This window comes from Conger conger, chromosome 5, assembly GCF_963514075.1.
Source record: "Conger conger chromosome 5, fConCon1.1, whole genome shotgun sequence".
In the NCBI taxonomy this organism is placed as follows: domain Eukaryota; kingdom Metazoa; phylum Chordata; class Actinopteri; order Anguilliformes; family Congridae; genus Conger; species Conger conger.
Window position 1 is genome coordinate 14,410,333 of NC_083764.1, and position 20,453 is coordinate 14,430,785.

Below are 20,453 nucleotides of genomic sequence, written 5' to 3' on the forward strand. Positions count from 1 at the left end.
CTGGCCAAAAAGGGTGCGTCGAAGAGAAGAAGCAGAAGAAGAAGCAGAAGAGCCAGAAGAGAAGTCCCAAGAACGTGTCTTGCTCTTATACGGGACCGTTTATTGCTCCCGCCATTACGGGATTGGCTGAACCAAGTTAGACGTCATTCGTGGTGGACGTCGCAGAATTTTCCTGTGGGAATGTGGAAGTTGTAGTCCCTACACCACACTATCTGAAGGAAAGGCAGCATTAAGATCATTTAGTTGTTATAGGCTACTCTTTTCTGCTTTTGATTTCTGCATTAGTGCGACATGGATCATTCTTGGCAGAAGCAGAATTAGCCGTGGGTGCATCTATATGTGCTGCCAATGGGCTTAATTCATGAAACACATTGTTGAATTAATTGACAAGTAATATTATCTATTTTTTGCATTAAATAATAATATATCATTTACGTTTAAATGTAGGCTATAGTTTTTGTTCTGTGGCCACCAAAAACATGCGTGAGACAAGTCTTGTTGTCTTGTTGTGTCTGCTCATTTCTGGCTATTTACCAAAACACTTTCTAAGTGGACACTTCCAATTCCAGAGTTCCACTGCAGACACTGAAATGCTGTTCAAATGTGGCTTATAACTGACAAGACAGAGCAGCCTCCTATCAGCCTAGGACCACTGATGCAACATGTTCAGGATTTATGTTGCAGTTTTTACAATGATAATTTTCCACTTGTTTTGGCACGTTTGAATTATGATGATTATTATTAAATGCGCCCTTTATTATGTCATTTGTCGACATGTGTAAATTGCCAGTATACTGTATGTTGTTACTGGTCAGCCCATGGTTTCTTGAAGAACATTCATCAAGTGATAGCTAAATACTGTATTGTTAGTGTACTGTAATGATAAATAAGTGACTTAGTTGCCTGCTGATAGCCTACTGCAAGTGATATATTTTATTATTATCAAAAGGAGAAGTCTCCTATTAGAACATGAGGTTTTCAGACCACGAGTGTTGTACAAGCAATTTGAATGCTTTGAATGGGTGTTATATTTTATGAAATAAATAATAATAATTTTGAAACTTTTGGTCAAATGTATTTTTTATTAAATGAATGTATGATTTTTGTTTTGTTGAAACATTAATAAAGTACCATATTTTTCACATATTTGCATTTTGAGTTTATCAATTATATAGTTTATTTTTGTGCATTGCCAGTCAAGAGTACCAAAAAAATCTGTCGCCCACTGAAGACTGCATGATGTATAAATGACATTTAAAAAAATGTAAATTAACTTGAACTGGAACGTGAACATGCTTTATAATTACTTATAATTAATCTTGTGAATTCAGCCAATAATGCACTCTTCATCCCCAAAACTTATTATCAATTCAATGTTATTTCGAAAGTCTGAACACAGCGCACTTGGGAAATTTACATGAAGCCCACAAACGTTCTGGACCTCCATATAACCAGTAGGTAATTACCTCATCTAGTATAACATTTATACATAGGTACAATCATATACATGGCAAAGTGGGATTCTATAAATATGTATTTAGTCACGGTCTTCTGTTTAATCCACTATTCAAGATACAATTTGATTGCAAGACAATTTCGTAAAATAGGCTGCTCTTGCAGAACTGTACTAGTATAAATGCACTTAGGCAACAACATATTTTTCACTGTTTAATGTTTCTGCATATTTGTAAAATGTAAGTGTTGTTCTTGTGTAAAATTATTATGTAAATTCTGCATCTCATTTAGTTTCTATAATTTCAGTTGTACAAATCATACTCAATTTAAAGTCAAAGCAGGAACTTTTCATTCCGTGTAGAGTTTTGTTCTTGAGGAATGAGCTTGAAATATTTTGCCAAAAATGATCATTTTGAAGGCTTTCCGAAACCAACCATAAAAGAAAGCATAAACAATAGGATTACTTGTAGAATTGAAATAGCCAATCCAGACAAATGCGTCAAACAAAACAGGTGGAACAGAGTAATTAATGATTGGATCAATTAAGTTACACAAAAAAATGATAACCAGCATGTCAGGAATACCCCCATAACAATGGCCAGGGTCTTTGTAGCCTTTCGCTCCATTTTGCTTGAAGACATTCTGTTTCCAGGTTGTACGTGCTGACATGCAGTGCTGTGAATTGAGCGGGCTTGCTTCAGTGCAATGTGTAATATTTTCTGATAGATGGTTTTTGCTGGTGTGTTTTGGATCATTGTCCTGCTGCAGAACCCAAGTTCGTTTCAGCTTCACAGGTCACGAACAGATGGCCGGACATTCTCCTTCAGGATTTTTTTGGTAGACAGCAGAATTCATGGTTCCATTTATCACAGCAAGTCTTCCAGGTCCTGAAGCAGAAACCAGCCCCAGACCATCACACTACCACCACCATATTTTACTGTTGGTATGATGTTCTTTTTCCGAAATCCGGTGTTACTTTTACGCCAGATGTAATGGGACACACACCTTCCAAAAAGTTCAACTTTTGTCTCGTCAGACCACAGAGTATTTTCCCAAAAGTCTTGGGGATCATCAAGATGTTTTCTGGCAAAGTTGAGATGAACCTTAATGTTCTTTTTGCTCAGCAGTGGTTTTCGTCTTGGAACTCTGCCATGCAGGCCATTTTTGCCCAGTCTCTTTCTTATGGTGGAGTCATGAACACTGACCTTAACTGAGGCAAGTGAGGCCTGCAGTTCTTTGGATGTTGTTGTGGGGTCTTTTGTGACCTCTTGGATGAGTCGTCGCTGCGCTCTTGGGGTAATTTTGGTCGGCCGGCCACTCCTGGGAAGGTTCACCACTGTTCCATGTTTCCGCCATTTGTGGATAATGGCTCTCACTGTGGTTCGCTGGAGTCCCAAAGCTTTAGAAATGGCTTTATAACCTTTTCCAGACTGATAGATCTCAATTACTTTCTTTCTTATTTGTTCCTGAATTTCTTTAGCTCTTGGCATGATGTCTAGCTTTTGAAGATCATTTGGTCTACTTCACTTTGTCAGGCAGGTCCTATTTAAGTGATTTCTTGATTGAGAACAGGTGTGGCAGTAATCAGGCCTGGGTGTGGCTAGAGAAATTGAACTCAGGTTTGATAAACCACAGTTATGTTTTAACAGGGGGGGCAATCACTTTTTCACACAGGGCCATGTAGGTTTGGATTTTTTTTCTCCCTTAATAATAAAAACCTTCATTTAAAAACTGCATTTTGTGTTTACTTGTGTTGTCTTTGACTAATATTTAAATTTGTTTGATGATCTGAAACATTTAAGTGTGACAAACATAAGAAATCAGGAAGGGGGCAAACAGTTTTTCACACCACTGTATAAATATATATATATATATATATATATATATATATATATATATATATATATATATATTGCTCAGCAGGAATCCCCATCTCATTTACATGGTAAGAAAATGATAATTACTTGATGGCAAGGTAGGGGCAAAGTCATCTAGGAAGCATAGGCAAATTAACCTCTGAGGTAAACCTTTCATTTAGTTTCAGAAAATGGCATGAATAACTGGAATTGAAGTACTTTATTCCTTGTGGGAGACAGAAAACTACTAATCATATCCTGGCAGTGGAGACGACACGGAAGAGCTGTGCCATTTCAAACAGAGAATTGATCCAGCTGAGATGATCAATTTCACACATTCATATTGGTAAATATGTAGTATGTGTACTGTAGTGCAACTTCTCTGTGTTTGAGGGAATATTCTGTAATGCGCGGGATCATAAATTCCAACACTCTTTTCTGAATTTAGAAACCAAAGCTACGATTCTAATGAAAGCCTGCCTTGTATTATTAGTAGGGAGAGACGTGTTCTGTGTTTGTACATATTGTAAATGTCACATTTCATAACAATTTTGTTTTCATTTACAGAGATGACCAAAAATTGTAGGCTGTACTGTATTTTCTACGATAGTATTGGTACATATTCCTGCTGGGTAATGCGATATCCATGATTCCTAAACTGTGGGTGTCCTCACACAATTGATATTAGCATAATGTAGGCTATGTGTGTTTCAAATAAAGCATAAAAATAACCACTGAACTCAATATACCTACTCCAAATTAAGGCATTAGTTGAGTTGGGATTTAGTTCAGCTAAAGTGGTTTCAGTATCATTGACCACTTGCAATATTTGTAAATATCTGGCTGGATGGACCATTCCTTGTGTTAGCTGTAGATAATAGTCTATAAATAAATTTTGATTTGATGTCACATTTCCGAATATTTTTGTTTTTTAAAAGTGCATCATTATTCTTTGGGATTTCTTTGTCTTCTCATTTTCAAATGATTTAAATCAGAAAAATCAAGAGCTTTAGCATTTAGAGTGGATTGTCAACAGTATCGTACGTTACCTGTTTCAAAACAATGGATTTTCATTTTTTTTATAACAACATGATGCTAGGGAACCAACAGAGAATGAGCATGACTACATATTATTTAATATCATGTCACATATTCCCGTCTCATTGTTGATTTGTGTGTACTCACCCTGTTCTCTGTATCTGCGTTGTCTAATGTTCTGTTTCATGTTTTCCTTTCACACTCTGTGCCCCTGTCTTAGTTCATTTCAGCACACAGTGACACGGTAATGGTGATCCACTGTAACATTGTGATGGGGAAGCTGTTGCTTACGAGAGACTACCAACCAAATAAAATAATTTGCTACACATCAGTATAGGCTGCTAAAAATAATGGTATATTTCAATAAACATAGGCTAATGTAGACTCACCGCCGTAGCCGTTGTACAGTTATTCATGGACAACAAGCTGACAATGCAATATTGCACAAAAGCGTCACGTAAAATCAACGTGTTCCGAACACTACTCATTGTGTTCTGAGCAGTGCAACTTTTGGTGAGTTTACGCTATGCTTATACAAATAACCCGCAGCACGGGTTCGACATGTGACTGCGGGGCTTCAGACAGTTGTGGGGCCTCAGACGGACTCAGGGCCTCAGACGGACGTGGGGCTTGAGACGACTGTGGAGCTTCAGATGGACGTGACACTGGTGCTGAAGACGGGTCCTGGAGTGGAGCAGGAATAGGAGCAGGATCCTGGGACAGGGTCAGTGCAGATGCTGAAGGCGAGACCAGGCACCAGGCCGGTGCGGTGGCTGGAGACAGGTCCTGGGACAGATCTGGAGACCGGGCCTGGAGCGACGCAGGAGCAGGGGCCTGGGACAGACCCAAAAACAGACCCTGGGATGGCATTGAGGTCAGAGCGACAGATGAGGACTGGGCCAGGTATGAAACTGTAGGCTGAGCCCGGGGAAGCATTGGAAATTGGACCTGGGGTGGCCCAGGGAAGAGAGTCCTATTAGGTGTGAGACAAGGAGCCTGGGGCAGAGCTGGACCTTGGATCTGGAGCACTACTGGAGGTGGAGCCTGCGGTGGTGCTGAAGAATGGGTTCTGATGTGAGCCCAGAAAGTGGAACTGGGGCGAAACCGCCAACTGGGCCCAAGGTGTCCAAGGAGGCGCTGGAGAAGGAACTTGGGGCAGAGCTGGACCTTGGGTCTGGGGTGGCACTGGAAGTGGAACCTGGGGAGGCACTGGAGCTGGGTCTCATTCTTGTCGTGTTTGTGTCCTCATGCTTTCCAGAATTTATTCCTGCCTGTTTCCCAAGTTCCTATCTCTGAGTCTTGTCATCCCGTCCTGCTCCAGTTCTCCGGCTGCCTTACCCATCTCCGTCCAAGCCCTGGTCCTGTACTCGTCTCCAGGCCTTCGGCCGTCCTTTTCTCCAACCAACCTTGATCTCCCGACTTCAGCCCCTGCCAGTCTTTGGACTTCACTCTGCCTTCTCCTAATTGCTCTGGTTGCTTGGACTTTGACCCCTTGCCTGGACTTTACCACCTTATTGTTTATCCTATATTGTCCTGTTTGCTGAACATTGACCTGCCTTCTGTGTACCTTGATTAAATCATGTTATGCATTACATCTCCGAACAGAAAGATCTGGCTGCAATGGAACCAGCAGACCCATGACAGGCTTCCAGGGCCCTTCAGTTCCAGGGCGTTCAGTTGGGACTGCACGACACTGAGCTGTGGTCGCTCCAACAGTCAATATAGACCATGTCTGAGTAGATGATTCCCCTGACTCTGCTAGCCTGAGACTTCACGACTGCAGCCTAAGCCACCAGCCTGCCATGCTCCAGGTCCAGTCCATGGCTGCTCCCCGACTGTTTCTGGTATCACGACTGCCTGCCCCCATCTGTATTCAGGGGAACCTGGTTCCTGCCATGCCTGGTTTTCAAGCTCCAACCCTCTTCATTCCCCTCTAAGTTCACCTACGTTATTACCCTGCTTGCTGGGAAGGTTTGTGCCTGGGGAATGTCCTTCTGTGAGTCAAGGGACCCCGCCACTGTCACCTTCTTGTTCTTCATTACCAAGATGAAGAAGGTTTTTGACCTCAGTTGGTCACTCAGCGGCATGATAACTCCTGTGCCTCCGTCAAGAACAGCACTCGGCCTCTGAGTTCTCCATCGAGTTCCAGACATTGATGTTTCCTGTTTCCTGTCCAAGTCCTTACTTACTTCCTTGATCCATCATTTGGGCATTCACACCTCCCGGATGAAGACACCTCTGAACACTCTTACTAGTACACTCCTAGCAGAGATCCAAGAGGTGACTCTAGGCTCCAGTGATTATTGCTTTTTTGTCTTGAAGTCTCCACTTGTTCCTATTGTGCTTGGAATCACCATGGCTCACCAAGCACAATCCACAGATAGACTCGAAATATAACAGGCTGGAGTCCTCAATGCCATGCCTCCTGCCTCATTTCCGCTGCCAGTCCCGTGAGTACCCAGCCACCTCAGAACGAGGAAGTGATCAATCTCACTAAGGTGCTGAGTGAATATCACGGCCTCCGCCAGATGTTCAGTCACTCCCGAACCTGCTCTCTTCCTCCCCACCATGCCTACGACTGCTGAATCATTGGCCTCCATAATCATTCGCCCACCCTCATCCCCAGCTGGGGCTGGATTCTTCTTTGTGGGCAAGAAGGACAGCGCAATAGCCCCCAGCACTGTGGTCTCAATGACATCACCATCAATAACCGCTAACCCCTACCGCTAACCACTAACCCCTAACATTGACGTTCCCCTGGTCCTAGTCCCAATTACATTGGTTCCACCTTGCCCACTGTTACATTGTCTACTGGGCTCGGACCTAACGGCATGCCCGTCTGCCTCGGCAGAAATCTTACACAAATCCATATTCAGCCGTTGATAGGATTTTAACAGTCTCATCTGTAGTGCTAACACCAGTAGCCTTTCAAACACATAAATGTGGATTGGGAATACTGTGTCTTAATGTTTAAAGTCTTTATCAAAAATAGATTTTATTTGGGCTTTGGTGCTACGAAGCAATCCTGACGTATTTCTTGCTACTGCATCTTGGTTAAATATTTCTGTGTCGGACAATTAAATAATAATGGATGGTTATTGTGTTTTTAGATGTGACAGGAAAAAGAGAGGAGGAGAGGGGTAGTGATGTTTGTTAAATCCACACTCACTGTAAATGTTTTTTTTTTATCCTCCTCTATTCCTGAACAGTTTCAGTGTCTAGTTATTAAAATAGACATGGGTTGTACAAGTATTACACTAGCAGGTGTGTATCGCCCACCGAGCGCTCCTTCCTCCTCTATAATCAATTTGTCCAATATCCTGTCCACTCATGCCCACACTGAATTAGTTGTCGCGGGCGATTTTAACATAGACTGGCTATCACCATACTCAAACAATTTTAAAGAGGTCTGCGATGGCTTATTTTTGACGCAACTTATATCAGAGCCTATGCTACCAAATTTTAAAGATTTAACTTGGTCGACTTTGATTGATCTAATTAACAAATAAACCACACAAGTACACTCTGAGTGGTCCCTTCAAGTCCCTGAATTCCAGTCCTTTGTCATCAATACCGCACTCTATCCACACGGATTCCGGACCTATTACTGATAGACACAAGATCTGTGATTTTTTTTTTAACCAACATTTCATAGCGGCTGGAAATCGTTTTGAAAATTTTGAAACTCCATCCTCTACAGGAGACACGACTGACCTCAGCTCTAGGTCTTTCAAAAATTCAAATTCAAAACCTAGAATATTGTTTACATTTAAGGAATTTACAGTGAAAGAGGTCCTATTAGAATTAAAATGCATAGATGTGAATAAATCTGCTGGAGAGGATAATTTAGTCCCAAATCTTTTGCGTTTCGCTGCCCCACTGATTGCACAATCGGTAACTAATATTTTTAATTTGTCATTATCAACCGGGACTATTCCCAGTGTATGTTCGTGTTCTTCCATTATTCAAGGGTGATGATGCCAGTTCAGTAAACAGCGGCCCATCTCAAAATTGTCTTGCCTGGCTAAGATCTTGGAATCAGTTGTTAAGCAACAACTATGTAGCTTTTTAACTTTCAACAATATTTTAAATCCACAGCAATCTGGCTTCAGGCCTGGTCATAGCACCATTATAGCAGCTTCATTGGTTATAAATGATATAGTAACAGCGTTGGATAATTAACAAAAATGTGCTTTTGATACTGTAGACAATACAATCTTAATAAAAAAGTTGTCCTTTCAAATAGAACTTAAAGTAAAGAAAGGAGTACCCCGTGATTCCATACTTGGACCAATTTTATTTACAGTCTATATAAATGATATTGCTAGCAAGATAGCACATTGTAAGGCTTATTTTTACACTGATGACACAGTGCTTTACTCCTCAGCACCAACGGGCACCCAGGCCCTTACTTATAATCAGCTTTTAATGCTATACAGCATGCTCTAGCTGGTCTTAAACATTTGAATACTGAAAAAAACTGAAAAAACTAAGTACATGATCTTTTCTACACAGAATACAACTACAGTGGGAGAAATAATTATTTGATCCCTTGCTGATTTTGTAGGTTTGCCCACTTACAAAGAATGGAACTGTGTAGAATTTTAATCATAGGTACATTTTGACATTGAGAGACAGAATATCACAAAATAATCCACAATAACAACATCATATACATTTTATAAAAATCATATGTTCACATGAAATAAGTATTTGATCCATAGAACAATAGGACTTAATACTTGGTGGAGAAACCTTTGTTGGCAAGCACAGAGGTCAGATGTTTGTTGTAGTTTTTCACCAGGTTTGCACAGACTTTGGTTCACTCCTCTTTGCAGATCCTCTCCAAATCCTTAAGGTTCCGAGGCTGTTGCTTGGCAACTCAAAGCTTCAGCTCCCTCCACAGATTTTCGATGGGATTTAGGTCTGGAGGTCTGGCTAGGCCACTCCAGGACCTTAATATGCTTCTTTCTGAGCCACTCCTTTGTTGCCTTGGCCGTATGTTTTGGGTCATTGTCATGTTGGAAGACCCATCCACGAGCCATTTTCAGTGCTCTCACTGAGGGAAGGAGGTTGTTGCCCCAAATTGGTACATGGCCCCATTCATCCTCCCCTCGATACGGTGAAGTCGTCCTGAACCCTTAGCTGAGAAACACCGCCTAAGCATAAGGTTTCCACCTCCATGCTTCACAGTGGGGATGGTCTTCTCAGCATTTCTCTTCCTCCAAACATGGCGAGTTGAGTTGATGCCAAATAGCTCTATTTCGGTCTCATCTGACCACATCACCTTCTCCCAAGCCTCCTCTGGATCATCCAGGTGTTCTTTGGCAAACTTCAGACGGGCCTGTACATGTGCCTTCTTCAGCAGAGGAACCTTAATCCTTCACGGTGTAGTGTCTTACTGATGGTTCTCTTCGTGACTGTGGTCCCAGCTACCTTAACAGGCATTGGCATTAACAAGCTCCTCCTGTGTAGTACTGGGCTGATCCCTGACCTTTCTCATGATCATTGATGTCCCACAAGGCGAGATCTTGCGTGGAGCCCCAGACCGAGGGAGATTGGCGGTGCTTGCTGCTTGCTTATTTTCTTGTAGCCCATCCTAGCCTTGTGCAGGTCTACAATTTTGTCCCTGATGTCCTTAGACAGCTCCTTTGTCTTGCCCATGGTGGAAACATTGGAATCTGATTGATTGTGTGGACAGGTGTCTTTTATACAGCTACATAATGATGTGACGAGTTGACACAGGTGTTTTGGGTAATGAGTTGAGATTAGCGGTGCTTCTTAATGGAAAACTAACTGGTCTGTGGGAGCCAGAATTATTGCTGATTGGTAGGGGATCAAATACTTATTTCATGCAAAAATACGATAATACATTTATAAAATTGATATGATGTTGTTATTGTGGATTATTTAGTGATATTCTGTCTCTCAATGTTAAAATGTACCGATGATTAAAATTCTACACAGTTCCATTCTTTGTAAGTGGGCAAACCTACAAAATCAGCAAGGGATCAAATAATTATTGCTCCCACTGTATGCCAAATATTGCCATTGTCCTCACTGACTGGTTCAGTACTACAAATATTTAGGTATCTCGCTGGATATGATTTCTCTTTTAAAATGTTTGTGGCCAACTTGTCCAAAAAAATTAAGACCAATCAGGTTTCTTTACAGAAATAGATCCTGTTCTTCATTGGACAACAGGAAGAAGATTGTGCAGGTTACAATCTTGCCCTTATTTGACTACGGAGATATCCTGTACAGGCATACCTCCTTCATTACAGGAGATTGTTTCCGAACACATCACTGTGCTTTATATAATTCAGTAGGATGGAAGCAAAATAGAATGCTATTTATTTGTGAACCCTTGCTCAGCAAACTTCCTCTTTGCCTGACCAGGCTTCTGTCCATCAAAATCGCAAGTCATCATATCATAGATTTTTTGATGTAGAGAAATGGTATCAAGTATTCTTAGAATCTGTCTTTTATTGTCTAAGTCTGTGGTGAGGTGAGGGTGTAAACCCTGAGTATGGCAAGGGGGAGGTCTGAGTTGTATTGCCTTGCTTTGCAAATAAGAGGCTGGTAGGCATCTTAACTGCTGAATCTGAGTAACAATATGGCATAACTGTTTTGCGGTTTTATTATGTCCCAGTTTCTTGTATGTATAAATATGAATGCAACAATAATTGAGGTATTCAACCACTACTCAACCACCAGGGTGCAAAGTGGATAGGGTTTAAGCCATCAGTGGTTTGAGTAGCCAAAATGATCCATGGAGAATCCAGGGATACTGCAGGTGCATCATGGGAGAGGCACAGCTGAGCTGGGGACTGTGTTAACTGTATATAACAGAAATATCCCTACTGTTCCTGAACATTGCCATAAGACATCCTACCAACTCACCAACCAACTCATAATATTTGTGCGCTTTCTTTCTTGGCACAACTGAGGTGAGAGGAAGAACTTAAATCTTTGAATCTAAATTAATACCTTTCAAAGAAAATGTTCAGGTGACATTAAATTTGGCATGAATGAAGCAATTTTTTTTTCATCAATAGATATTCATTAAGGCCCATTTTTCAGTGCAACATAGAAAACGTGAATTATTAATTTGTTTGTCTGCCTCGTAATTCTGCTTATTTTTTATTCTTTGCTCATCCAAGAAGTGCCATGCTATGAATACTTGCTACAAAGATGCTGTATTTTTTATGGAGCTAATTTTTTCATCCAATAGGTGTATCCGTAAAGAATCTGGCCACTTGAAATAATGAATTTCAGTCAATCTGGGACGATTGACCATTCAGACTTGTGTTACGAGTCTGTGAATAGATCTTGCCTGAAGATCACCTACCCAACAGCGATCCGGATTTCACTGTATATTTTCTGCATCACCATCATTGTTCTAACCATGTGTGGAAACCTCCTTGTCATCATTTCCATTACTCACTTCAAACAGCTGCAGACTCCAACCAACTACCTCATCCTCTCTCTGGCAGTGACTGACTTCCTTCTGGCAATAGCCATCATGCCTCCTAGCATGGTGCGCACAATTGAGACATGCTGGTATTTTGGAGAGGTAGTCTGTAAAATGCATTCAAGTATAGATGTAATGCTATGCAATGTTTCGATTTTAAATCTTTCTTTAATTTCCATTGATCGATATTATGCAGTTTGCCAGCCGCTCCACTACCAGACCAAGATCACCACTTGTACTGCAGTGATCATGATCATGATCAGTTGGAACCTGTCGTTTATCATTGGGTTTGGAATGATATTTATGGAACTGGACATTCCGGATGCCAAAGATTTTAACTCCAATAACCTTCTTTGTTTTGGAAACTGTGTTCTTATCCAGTCCAAGACATCTGCTATTATAGGTTCAGTTCTATCGTTTTACGTACCAGGGTTCATTATGGTTACCATCTATCAGAAAATCTTACACATTGCACTGAAGCAAGCCCGCTCAATTCACAGCACTGCATGTCAGCACGTACAAACTGGACACAGCACATCTTCAAGCAAAATGGAGCGAAAGGCTACAAAGACCCTGGCCATTGTTATGGGGGTATTTCTGACATGTTGGTTCCCATATTTTATGTGTAACATACTTGACCCAATGATCAATTATTCGGTTCCACCTGTTTTGTTTGAAACACTCGGCTGGATTGCCTATTTAAATTCAACAAGTAATCCAATTGTTTATGCTTTCTTTTACAGTTGGTTTAGAAAAGCTTTCAAAATGATCATTTTTGGCAAAATATTTCACACCCATTCCTCAAGAGCAAAACTGTCCACAGAATGAAAATGGAAAGCTCCTGCTCTGTCTTGACATCTATACAATCCATGAAACTAAAATGCTAAGAAAATCATAAAAGGGTAAGTGTAATCTTAGTGTCATAAAACATTTTTTTAAACGTATGGCACATTTTATAGAAATGTTATAAATTGCTTTGCTGAATTGCTTTAATGAGCACTACTTAGTGCCTCTGGCTCTATGTTCAATTATGTATCTCCCTCTCCTGAGCATCCTATAAGTTGGGTTGACAGACTGAATGTATATATGGGTGATTATGCAAATACAGGAACTTTTATATCCTTTGTGTATATTTCCCCCCAAAAAATTATTCTCCTTCATATGTTAACATTAAAATCATGTTAGAATCTTTTGAACAGCTTTCTACACTGAATTTTCTTTTTATTTAAATTTTGCCCTTTATTCTCAGTTTTGTTTTTGTCCAAATAATTAAAAATAAATAATCTATTTAAGTAGTTGGGGATACATTGCTTTGGAACCCCATCCCTTTGTGGCCCGGGGAGATCTGGTGATCCAGAGAATGGTGCGCCTTCTTCAAGCCGTATTGTCTCAGAACCCGTGACCGTGATTCCGAGGCACGGGGGGGCGGTTGTATGCGGCAATCCTACTAACCCCTGCCGAGGCCCTCCCTCGGAGTGGTGAACCAATTATGCCGCTCCACCTGAGTCGGCCAACCTCAGCTTGACACAAGCCCCGGTCCTCGGTGTGCAAGAAACTGATGCCAGATACTTCAGCCGTGCGCCACTGCAACATGATCAAAGCCTAGACATTATGACAAAGTGAATGCCGTATAATACTTGTGACCACATTGTAATCTTATGTTTTTCTTTTTGGGTAGGCGAAGGGGGGTCCTCTCATTATGCCTCGCACCCATATGTTTGATAGGCTAGCACCACCTTTGAGGGTTATGACAAAATCAGGCTAAAATTGTGCCTGTGTTTTGTAAGTTCCTTGTTCAGTTAAAGATCAATTCATTTATGACTTATGTCAATATTTGCATTACAGATATCGAGATTTGGCACTGAAATTTTTAATAGTTTTACGGGTAAAAATAAAATAAAATCAATAGTGATATTTTCTAAAAAGAACCTTTTTAGAGTGTTATAAAGTGTTTTTGTAATGAAATGCACTTTATTTAATTAGCAATTCAATTAGATGTTAAATGGTGTGATGGGAATGACATGCCATATTACTTCCAGTGAAAAATGGCAAAAATACAGTTAATAGTACAGTTAATAATCAGCCATTATTAGATTATGTATGCAGACAAATGTAGGATCATGAAACCAATAGACAGAAAATTTTATTTGCCAGTCATTTCAGGACCTCTATTAATGTGTACCCTGAATATGAACATCTCTCAGACAAACTTTTTATACTATGCCAATATATTGTTATTTCTAGTTCCACAATATAAATAGACTTGTTCCGATTACATCTCTTTAGATCCAGTTACATCTGGTTACTAATATATGCTATTAAACATAATACTTTAAATAATATTTTCAGTCTTTACATATTATGTTTAGCACATCAAATGTTAAAGTTCCTTAAGGCTGCTGCCATGTACATAAAAAATAAGTCACTTCAAATGATGGAAATCATTAATTAGCAAAAAAACAAAAAAACACCAAACGTGATGTCATGTGGGGTTAATTCCTTCTTTCATTTCCATTGACTGGTATTATTGCCAGCCCCTCCACTACAGGACAAAGATTACCATTTCTACTGCAGTGATTAGGGGTAAACCGAATACTCTGTGCAAATGAATGTAATGAATTTCAGAGCACATGTGTTGTCCAAGCAATTTGATCAATATCCTTGACAATCAAAGAATGTTGTTAAAATATTATGTTTTTATGAACACAATTTACTGGACAGAAAATCGTCATTGCTCACTATTCACTATTATTACTATTCACTATATATACTATTAACATCATTCACTAGCTACTATCACATCATTATAAGTTGGGCTAGTCCTCATACTAGGGATGCTCTTGTATTATCACAGAACTGTATCAGAACAGTTCTCTGGGTCTTATAATTTTTTTGTTGCTATTGAATTGTGTTATAACACTGTTGATATTTGAAGGGGCACATGGGATTTGCAGGGTACAATTCCACTGTAATTCCCACTTACCAATGCAAATGAACCAAAAAAAGTGTAGCAAGAAGTGAAGTTTTTGGTTCATATTTACCATGACTTGTCGGTTTTCACCTACAACTTCCACCCTTTAATTTTGTTCTATTACATGTTCTTCACAGACTAAAAAAATAATGTTGAATATAATTTCCTTTTAGTAAAGATTTAAAACTGATATGAGGGTTAACCCAAAACCCACATGAGGGTTAACCTTGTCAGCCATCATAGGAAAATACTCTATGCTGTTATCCTTGCCAGAAGTGGATGTACTAAACCGGCATGCCAATAATGATCAAACCATAATTTTGGTCAAATGTATTTTTTATTAAATTAATGTATCGTTTTCATTGGTTCCACTGAAACATTAATAAAGTACCGTATTTTTCACATTCACATTTTTCACACATGTATTTCAGTTTATCTCAAGAATTATATTGTTTCTTTTTGTTATTACCAGTCAGGAGTGCCAAACATTCTGGAGCCTACTGTAGACTGTATGATGTATAAGTCTGAAATGAACTTGAACTGGAACGTGAACATGCTTCGTAATTATCCCGTCCAGCCAATAATGCACTTCATACCTAGAACTGATTATAAATGGTATTTTTAAAGAGTGAACAGAGCATTCTTGGGGAATTCAAATGCAGCCCACAAACATGCAGGACCTCCATATAACCAGTAGGTAATTAACTCATCTTGTATAAAATTCATGTATAGGTACGATCATATGCATGGCAAAGAGGGATTCTAGTACTTAGTCATGGTCTTCTGTTTAAGCCACTATTCAAGATACAATTAGATTGTGAGACAATTTCATAAAATACGCTGCTACAAATGCAGTTAGGCTATACATTTTTTTTCTACTCATGAAGTAATTTTACTGTTTGATGTTTTGGCATATAAAATATTAGTGTTCTTTTGTCAAATGAATATGTAAATTCTGCATGTTATTCAGTTTGTATAATTACATTTACATTTCAATTGTGCAAATTATACTGAAGTTAAAGTCAAAGCAGGAACTTTTCATTCTGTGGAGAGTTTTGTTCTGGAGGAATGAGCTTGAAATATTTTGCCTAAAATCATCATTTTGAAGGCTTTCCGAAACCAACCATAAAAGAAAGCATAAACAATAGGATTGCTCGCTGAATTGAAATAGCCAATCCAAGAACCTACATCAAAAAAAACTGATGGAACAGAATAATTAATGATTGGATCAATTAGATGACACAAAAAAAAGGGTAACCAGCATGACAGGAATACCCCCATAACAATGGCCAGGGTCTTTGTAGCCTTTCGCTCCATGTTGCTCGAGGATGTGCTATTTCTTGATTGCACATGATGCCATGCAGTACTATGAATTGAGCGGGCTTGCTTCAGTGCAATGTGTAAGATTTTCTGATAGATGGTAACCATAATGAACCCTGGTACGTAAAACGATAGAACTGAACCTATAATAGCAGATGTCTTGGACTGGATAAGAACACAGTTTCCAAAACAAAGAAGGTTATTGGAGTTAAAATCTTTGGCATCCGGAATGTCCAGTTCCATAAATATCATTCCAAACCCAATGATAAACGACAGGTTCCAACTGATCAGGATCATGATAACTATAGTACAAGTGGTAATCTTGGTCCGGTAGTGTAGGGGCTGACAAACTGCATAATATCGATCAACGGAAATAAGAGAAAGAGTTAAAATGGACACATTTGATAGCATTATATCTATACTTGAATGTATTTTACAGACCACATCTCCCAAATACCAGCATGTTTCAATTGTGCGCACCATGCTAGGAGGCATGATGGCTATTGCCAGAAGGAAATCAGTCACTGCCAGAGACAGGATGAGGTAGTTGGTTGGAGTCTGCAGCTGTTTGAAGTGAGCAATGGAGATGATGACAATGAGGTTTCCACACATGGTTAGAACAATGATGGTGATGAAGAAAATATACAGTGAAATCCGCATCGCTGTTGGGTAGGTGATCTTTGGGCAAGATCTATTCACAGACTCATAACAGAAGTCTGAACGTTCAATCATTCCATGTTGAGTAAAATTCATTGTATTATGGGGAGAGGTATAATGGTTCTCAACTGGTACACCTGTTGGAAGAACAAAGAAACATTTACCATACCAAGCATTTATTGCAGAAACATGATATACAGATAAGCATCATACTTACATACTTATCGCCTTACCAGCAATAGTCTTTAAAATGTATTTTATACAGTTACAATTCTGTGTCTCAAGAAATTAATCGTGGTATAAACAAAATAAAATATATATATTTATAAACTGAAATACATTTATTTGAATGCAGATAAATATACATTCAATAAAAACTCTGAGCCACTAAAATCAATGAAGGCTTTCTCAAGACGCAAGAAGAACAAAACATTTACCATACATTGCATTCATTACAGAAACATGATATTCAAGTATGCATCATACTTACAGTAACGTTGCCTGACCAGCATTCAATAAATATTCTGAGCCACTGAAGTAAATTAAGCCCTTCTCAAGTCCTGTGGTAATGTGTAGCATCATTAGAGGTGCTTCTATTATATATTTTTTTCTCACATTCCCACAGAGCTTTAAGGTGACTCACTCAATGTGCTGTTATCCCCTAAGCACCAACAGCAGCCACCTTGTTTCTGATTGGCTGGAGGGGTGTGCTTTATTTCCCAGTAAATGTATAATGTACAGTGGTGTGAAAAAGTGTTTGCCCCCTTCCTGATTTCTTATTTTTTTGCATGTTTGTCACACTTAAATGTTTCAGATCAAACAAATTTAAATATTAGTCAAAGACAACACAAGTAAACACAAAATGCAGTTTTTAAATGAAGGTTTTTATTATTAAGGGAGAAAAGAAATCCAAACCTACATGGCCCTGTGTGAAAAAGTGATTGTCCCCTAAACTGGTTGGGCCACCCTTAGCAGCAACAACTGCAATCAAGCGTTTGCGATAACTTGCAATGAGTCTGATTTCTTGATTGAGAACAGGAGTGGCAGTAATCAGGCCTGGGTGTGGCTAGAGAAATTGAACTCAGATTTGATAAACCACAGTTAAGTTATGTTTTAACAGGGGGGGCTGAAGAAAAACTAAATGAAGACTTTGGAGTGGCCTAGTCAAAATTCCTGACCTGAATCCTATTGAGATGCTGTGGCATGACCATAAAAAGGCGGTTCATGCTCGAAAACCCTCCAATGTGGCTGAATTACAACAATTCTGCAAAGATGAGTGGGCCAAAATTCCTCCGCAGCACTGTAAGAGACTCATTGCAAGTTATCGCAAATGCTTGATTGCAGTTGTTGCTGCTAAGGGTGGCCCAACCAGTTATTAGGTTTAGGGGGCAATCACTTTTTCACACAGGGCCATGTAGGTTTGGATTTTTTTTTCTCCCTTAATAATAAAAACCTTCATTTAAAAACTGCATTTTGTGTTTACTTGTGTTGTCTTTGACTAATATTTAAATTTGTTTGATCTGAAACATTTAAGTGTGACAAACATGCAAAAAAATAAGAAATCAGGAAGGGGGCAAACACTTTTTCACACCACTGTATATGTGGGTGTAATCTGGTCACAAGTATACTAAGAATGAACCATGCAGAGCAAAGTTTGGAAGTATCAAAATATAATTTATTATATTTTGCTCCTGGTCCAAGCGATGGTTCTGTCCCGCCTGGACTACTGCAATTCCCTCTTGGCTGGCCTCCCAGCGTCCGCCATCAGACCCCTCCAACTTATCCAGAATGCAGCAGCTCGTCTGGTCTTCAACCTTCCCAAATACTCACACGTCACCCCCCTGCTTACTTCCTTCCACTGGCTGCCTGTCACGGCTCGCATCACATTCAAAACATTGGTGCTAGCCTTCCAAGCAGTTAAGGGGTCTTCCCCAGCTTACCTACAAAAAATCATCAGACCCTACACCCCTGCCAGGTTTCCATGTATTTACACAGCACACGTTCAATGAATGAATGAAAGCGGCTGGGTGGAAATCCCGACACTTTCAACTACATAAAACTTAACAGTGAACCATCAAATACCCCACAGATTTCAGTGCCCATCAGTCCAAACATTTAGCAATAGAATCAAACAGTCCAAAAGTCAATTAAATCCTAAACCAAAGCGAAAATCTTTTGATAGTATGCTGCTCCAAACGAAACGCATGTCTCACAATAAAACGCACTTTCGGGAAAAAAAAGATCCTTAACTTGCTGTTATCTACGCTAATTTGTTATTGTTCATGAAGGCGTATCTGGCAAGTAGTTATTTTATGGATTCTGGACTTGCATGTGATTTATTGTGTTTGAGAATATTTGCAATAAACTAATCTGTTAAGACTGACACTATGACTTACCAAATGGTGTTTCCTGATTAGCCTACACTAATTGATTTCTGAACGGTTACAGGAAGTGTTGAACAGTGTTGGCCCGCTTTAAGTGTAGCCTTTTACTTTATTTCTAAGAATAAAATTCTACACCAGAAGCCTAATAAGAAATAAAGGCCTGCCTCGAATACAAGCCTGCCCCAAATAAAGGCCTGTGCTTTGTGCAGCCTAAGTAAATAAAAGACCCCGGACACAATTTGAGGATTTACGGTATATATATATATATATATATATATATATATATATATATATATATGCCAATGAGCGCATTTGAAAGTCACGATTATAAGGTTTGTCAATAGATTTGCTGAGTCTGTATGATGATATGGTGTGTCTGGATTTTGTGGAGGATGGAAGTTTACTGCCCTGACACCGAGGCAGTAACGCTTCACTTGGTGTTGGTAGATGTGCTGGGCTTGACAGTGGAGGCAGCATGCACTGGGGTTGAGGGTGATTGTTTTTAATGAACCACCTATCCATGCTGAATGATTTACTGAGCTAGCTAAATAAAACAAAGTGTGTTAGCCTTCTGTAAAAAAAAATATATTTTACCCAACAAGCCAACTTCAGTGACTAGCAACAAATCAGCTATAGCTAGCCTGGACCTGGCTAGCTAGGTGGCTAATTACTAAACTAATGGCCACCAAATGAGCTGGTAACTTGCAAACTCAACTGTGAACCTATACAAGACTACTAGTGTAACTCATAAGAACCTGAGAAAAGAATGAAGAATCATAGGTACTAACAGTTTTAACTGGATTCCTGAGAGCAACTATCTACAAACAGGTTTTGCAGTTCACTTAACCGCATGTGTGAAGAAGCGTTGTGGTATGACGATAATGTAAAGGAGGAGCACTGACTAAGCACACCCACACCTTCAAAAAGTGTGTTTTTTGACAACCAAAGACAAAATTACATAAGACTATGAAAGCTCAAAAAAGAGTTATAACGGTGACCTTTTCAGAGTTTTCATTGAATGGACAGATGATTTCTTTGGGTGGGCTTCACATCATTAAATTCAGACATTTTCGACATGTTTTTTCTGAACATTCTAATGAGGACGCATTTAAGCAATCAGTGGTTTGACTCGTAAAAAGAATTGGGAAAATCCATGCTGTTGGTGCTTAGGGGATAGCAGCATATTGAGTGAGTCACTTTAAAGCTCTGTGGGAATGTGAGACAAATATACAAAACAGAACCACCTCCAATTATGCCACACATTGCCTCAGGACATCTGCCAGAGGTCTTGAGTCTTG

The 20,453-nt window shown here is 39.6% G+C and overlaps 1 protein-coding gene across 1 annotated transcript; it reads right to left on the reverse strand.

Moving 5' to 3' along the window:
- Positions 1 to 1,803: 1,803 nt before the first annotated feature.
- On the reverse strand, positions 1,804 to 16,867 carry LOC133128262 (trace amine-associated receptor 1-like). Its single transcript, XM_061241644.1, has 2 exons — positions 16,045 to 16,867; positions 1,804 to 2,015 (listed from the first exon to the last, which is right to left on the reverse strand). The coding sequence occupies exons 1-2, from the start codon at positions 16,865 to 16,867 to the stop codon at positions 1,804 to 1,806; spliced, it is 1,035 nt and encodes a 344-aa protein (XP_061097628.1).
- Between the last annotated feature and the right edge of the window lie 3,586 nt (positions 16,868 to 20,453).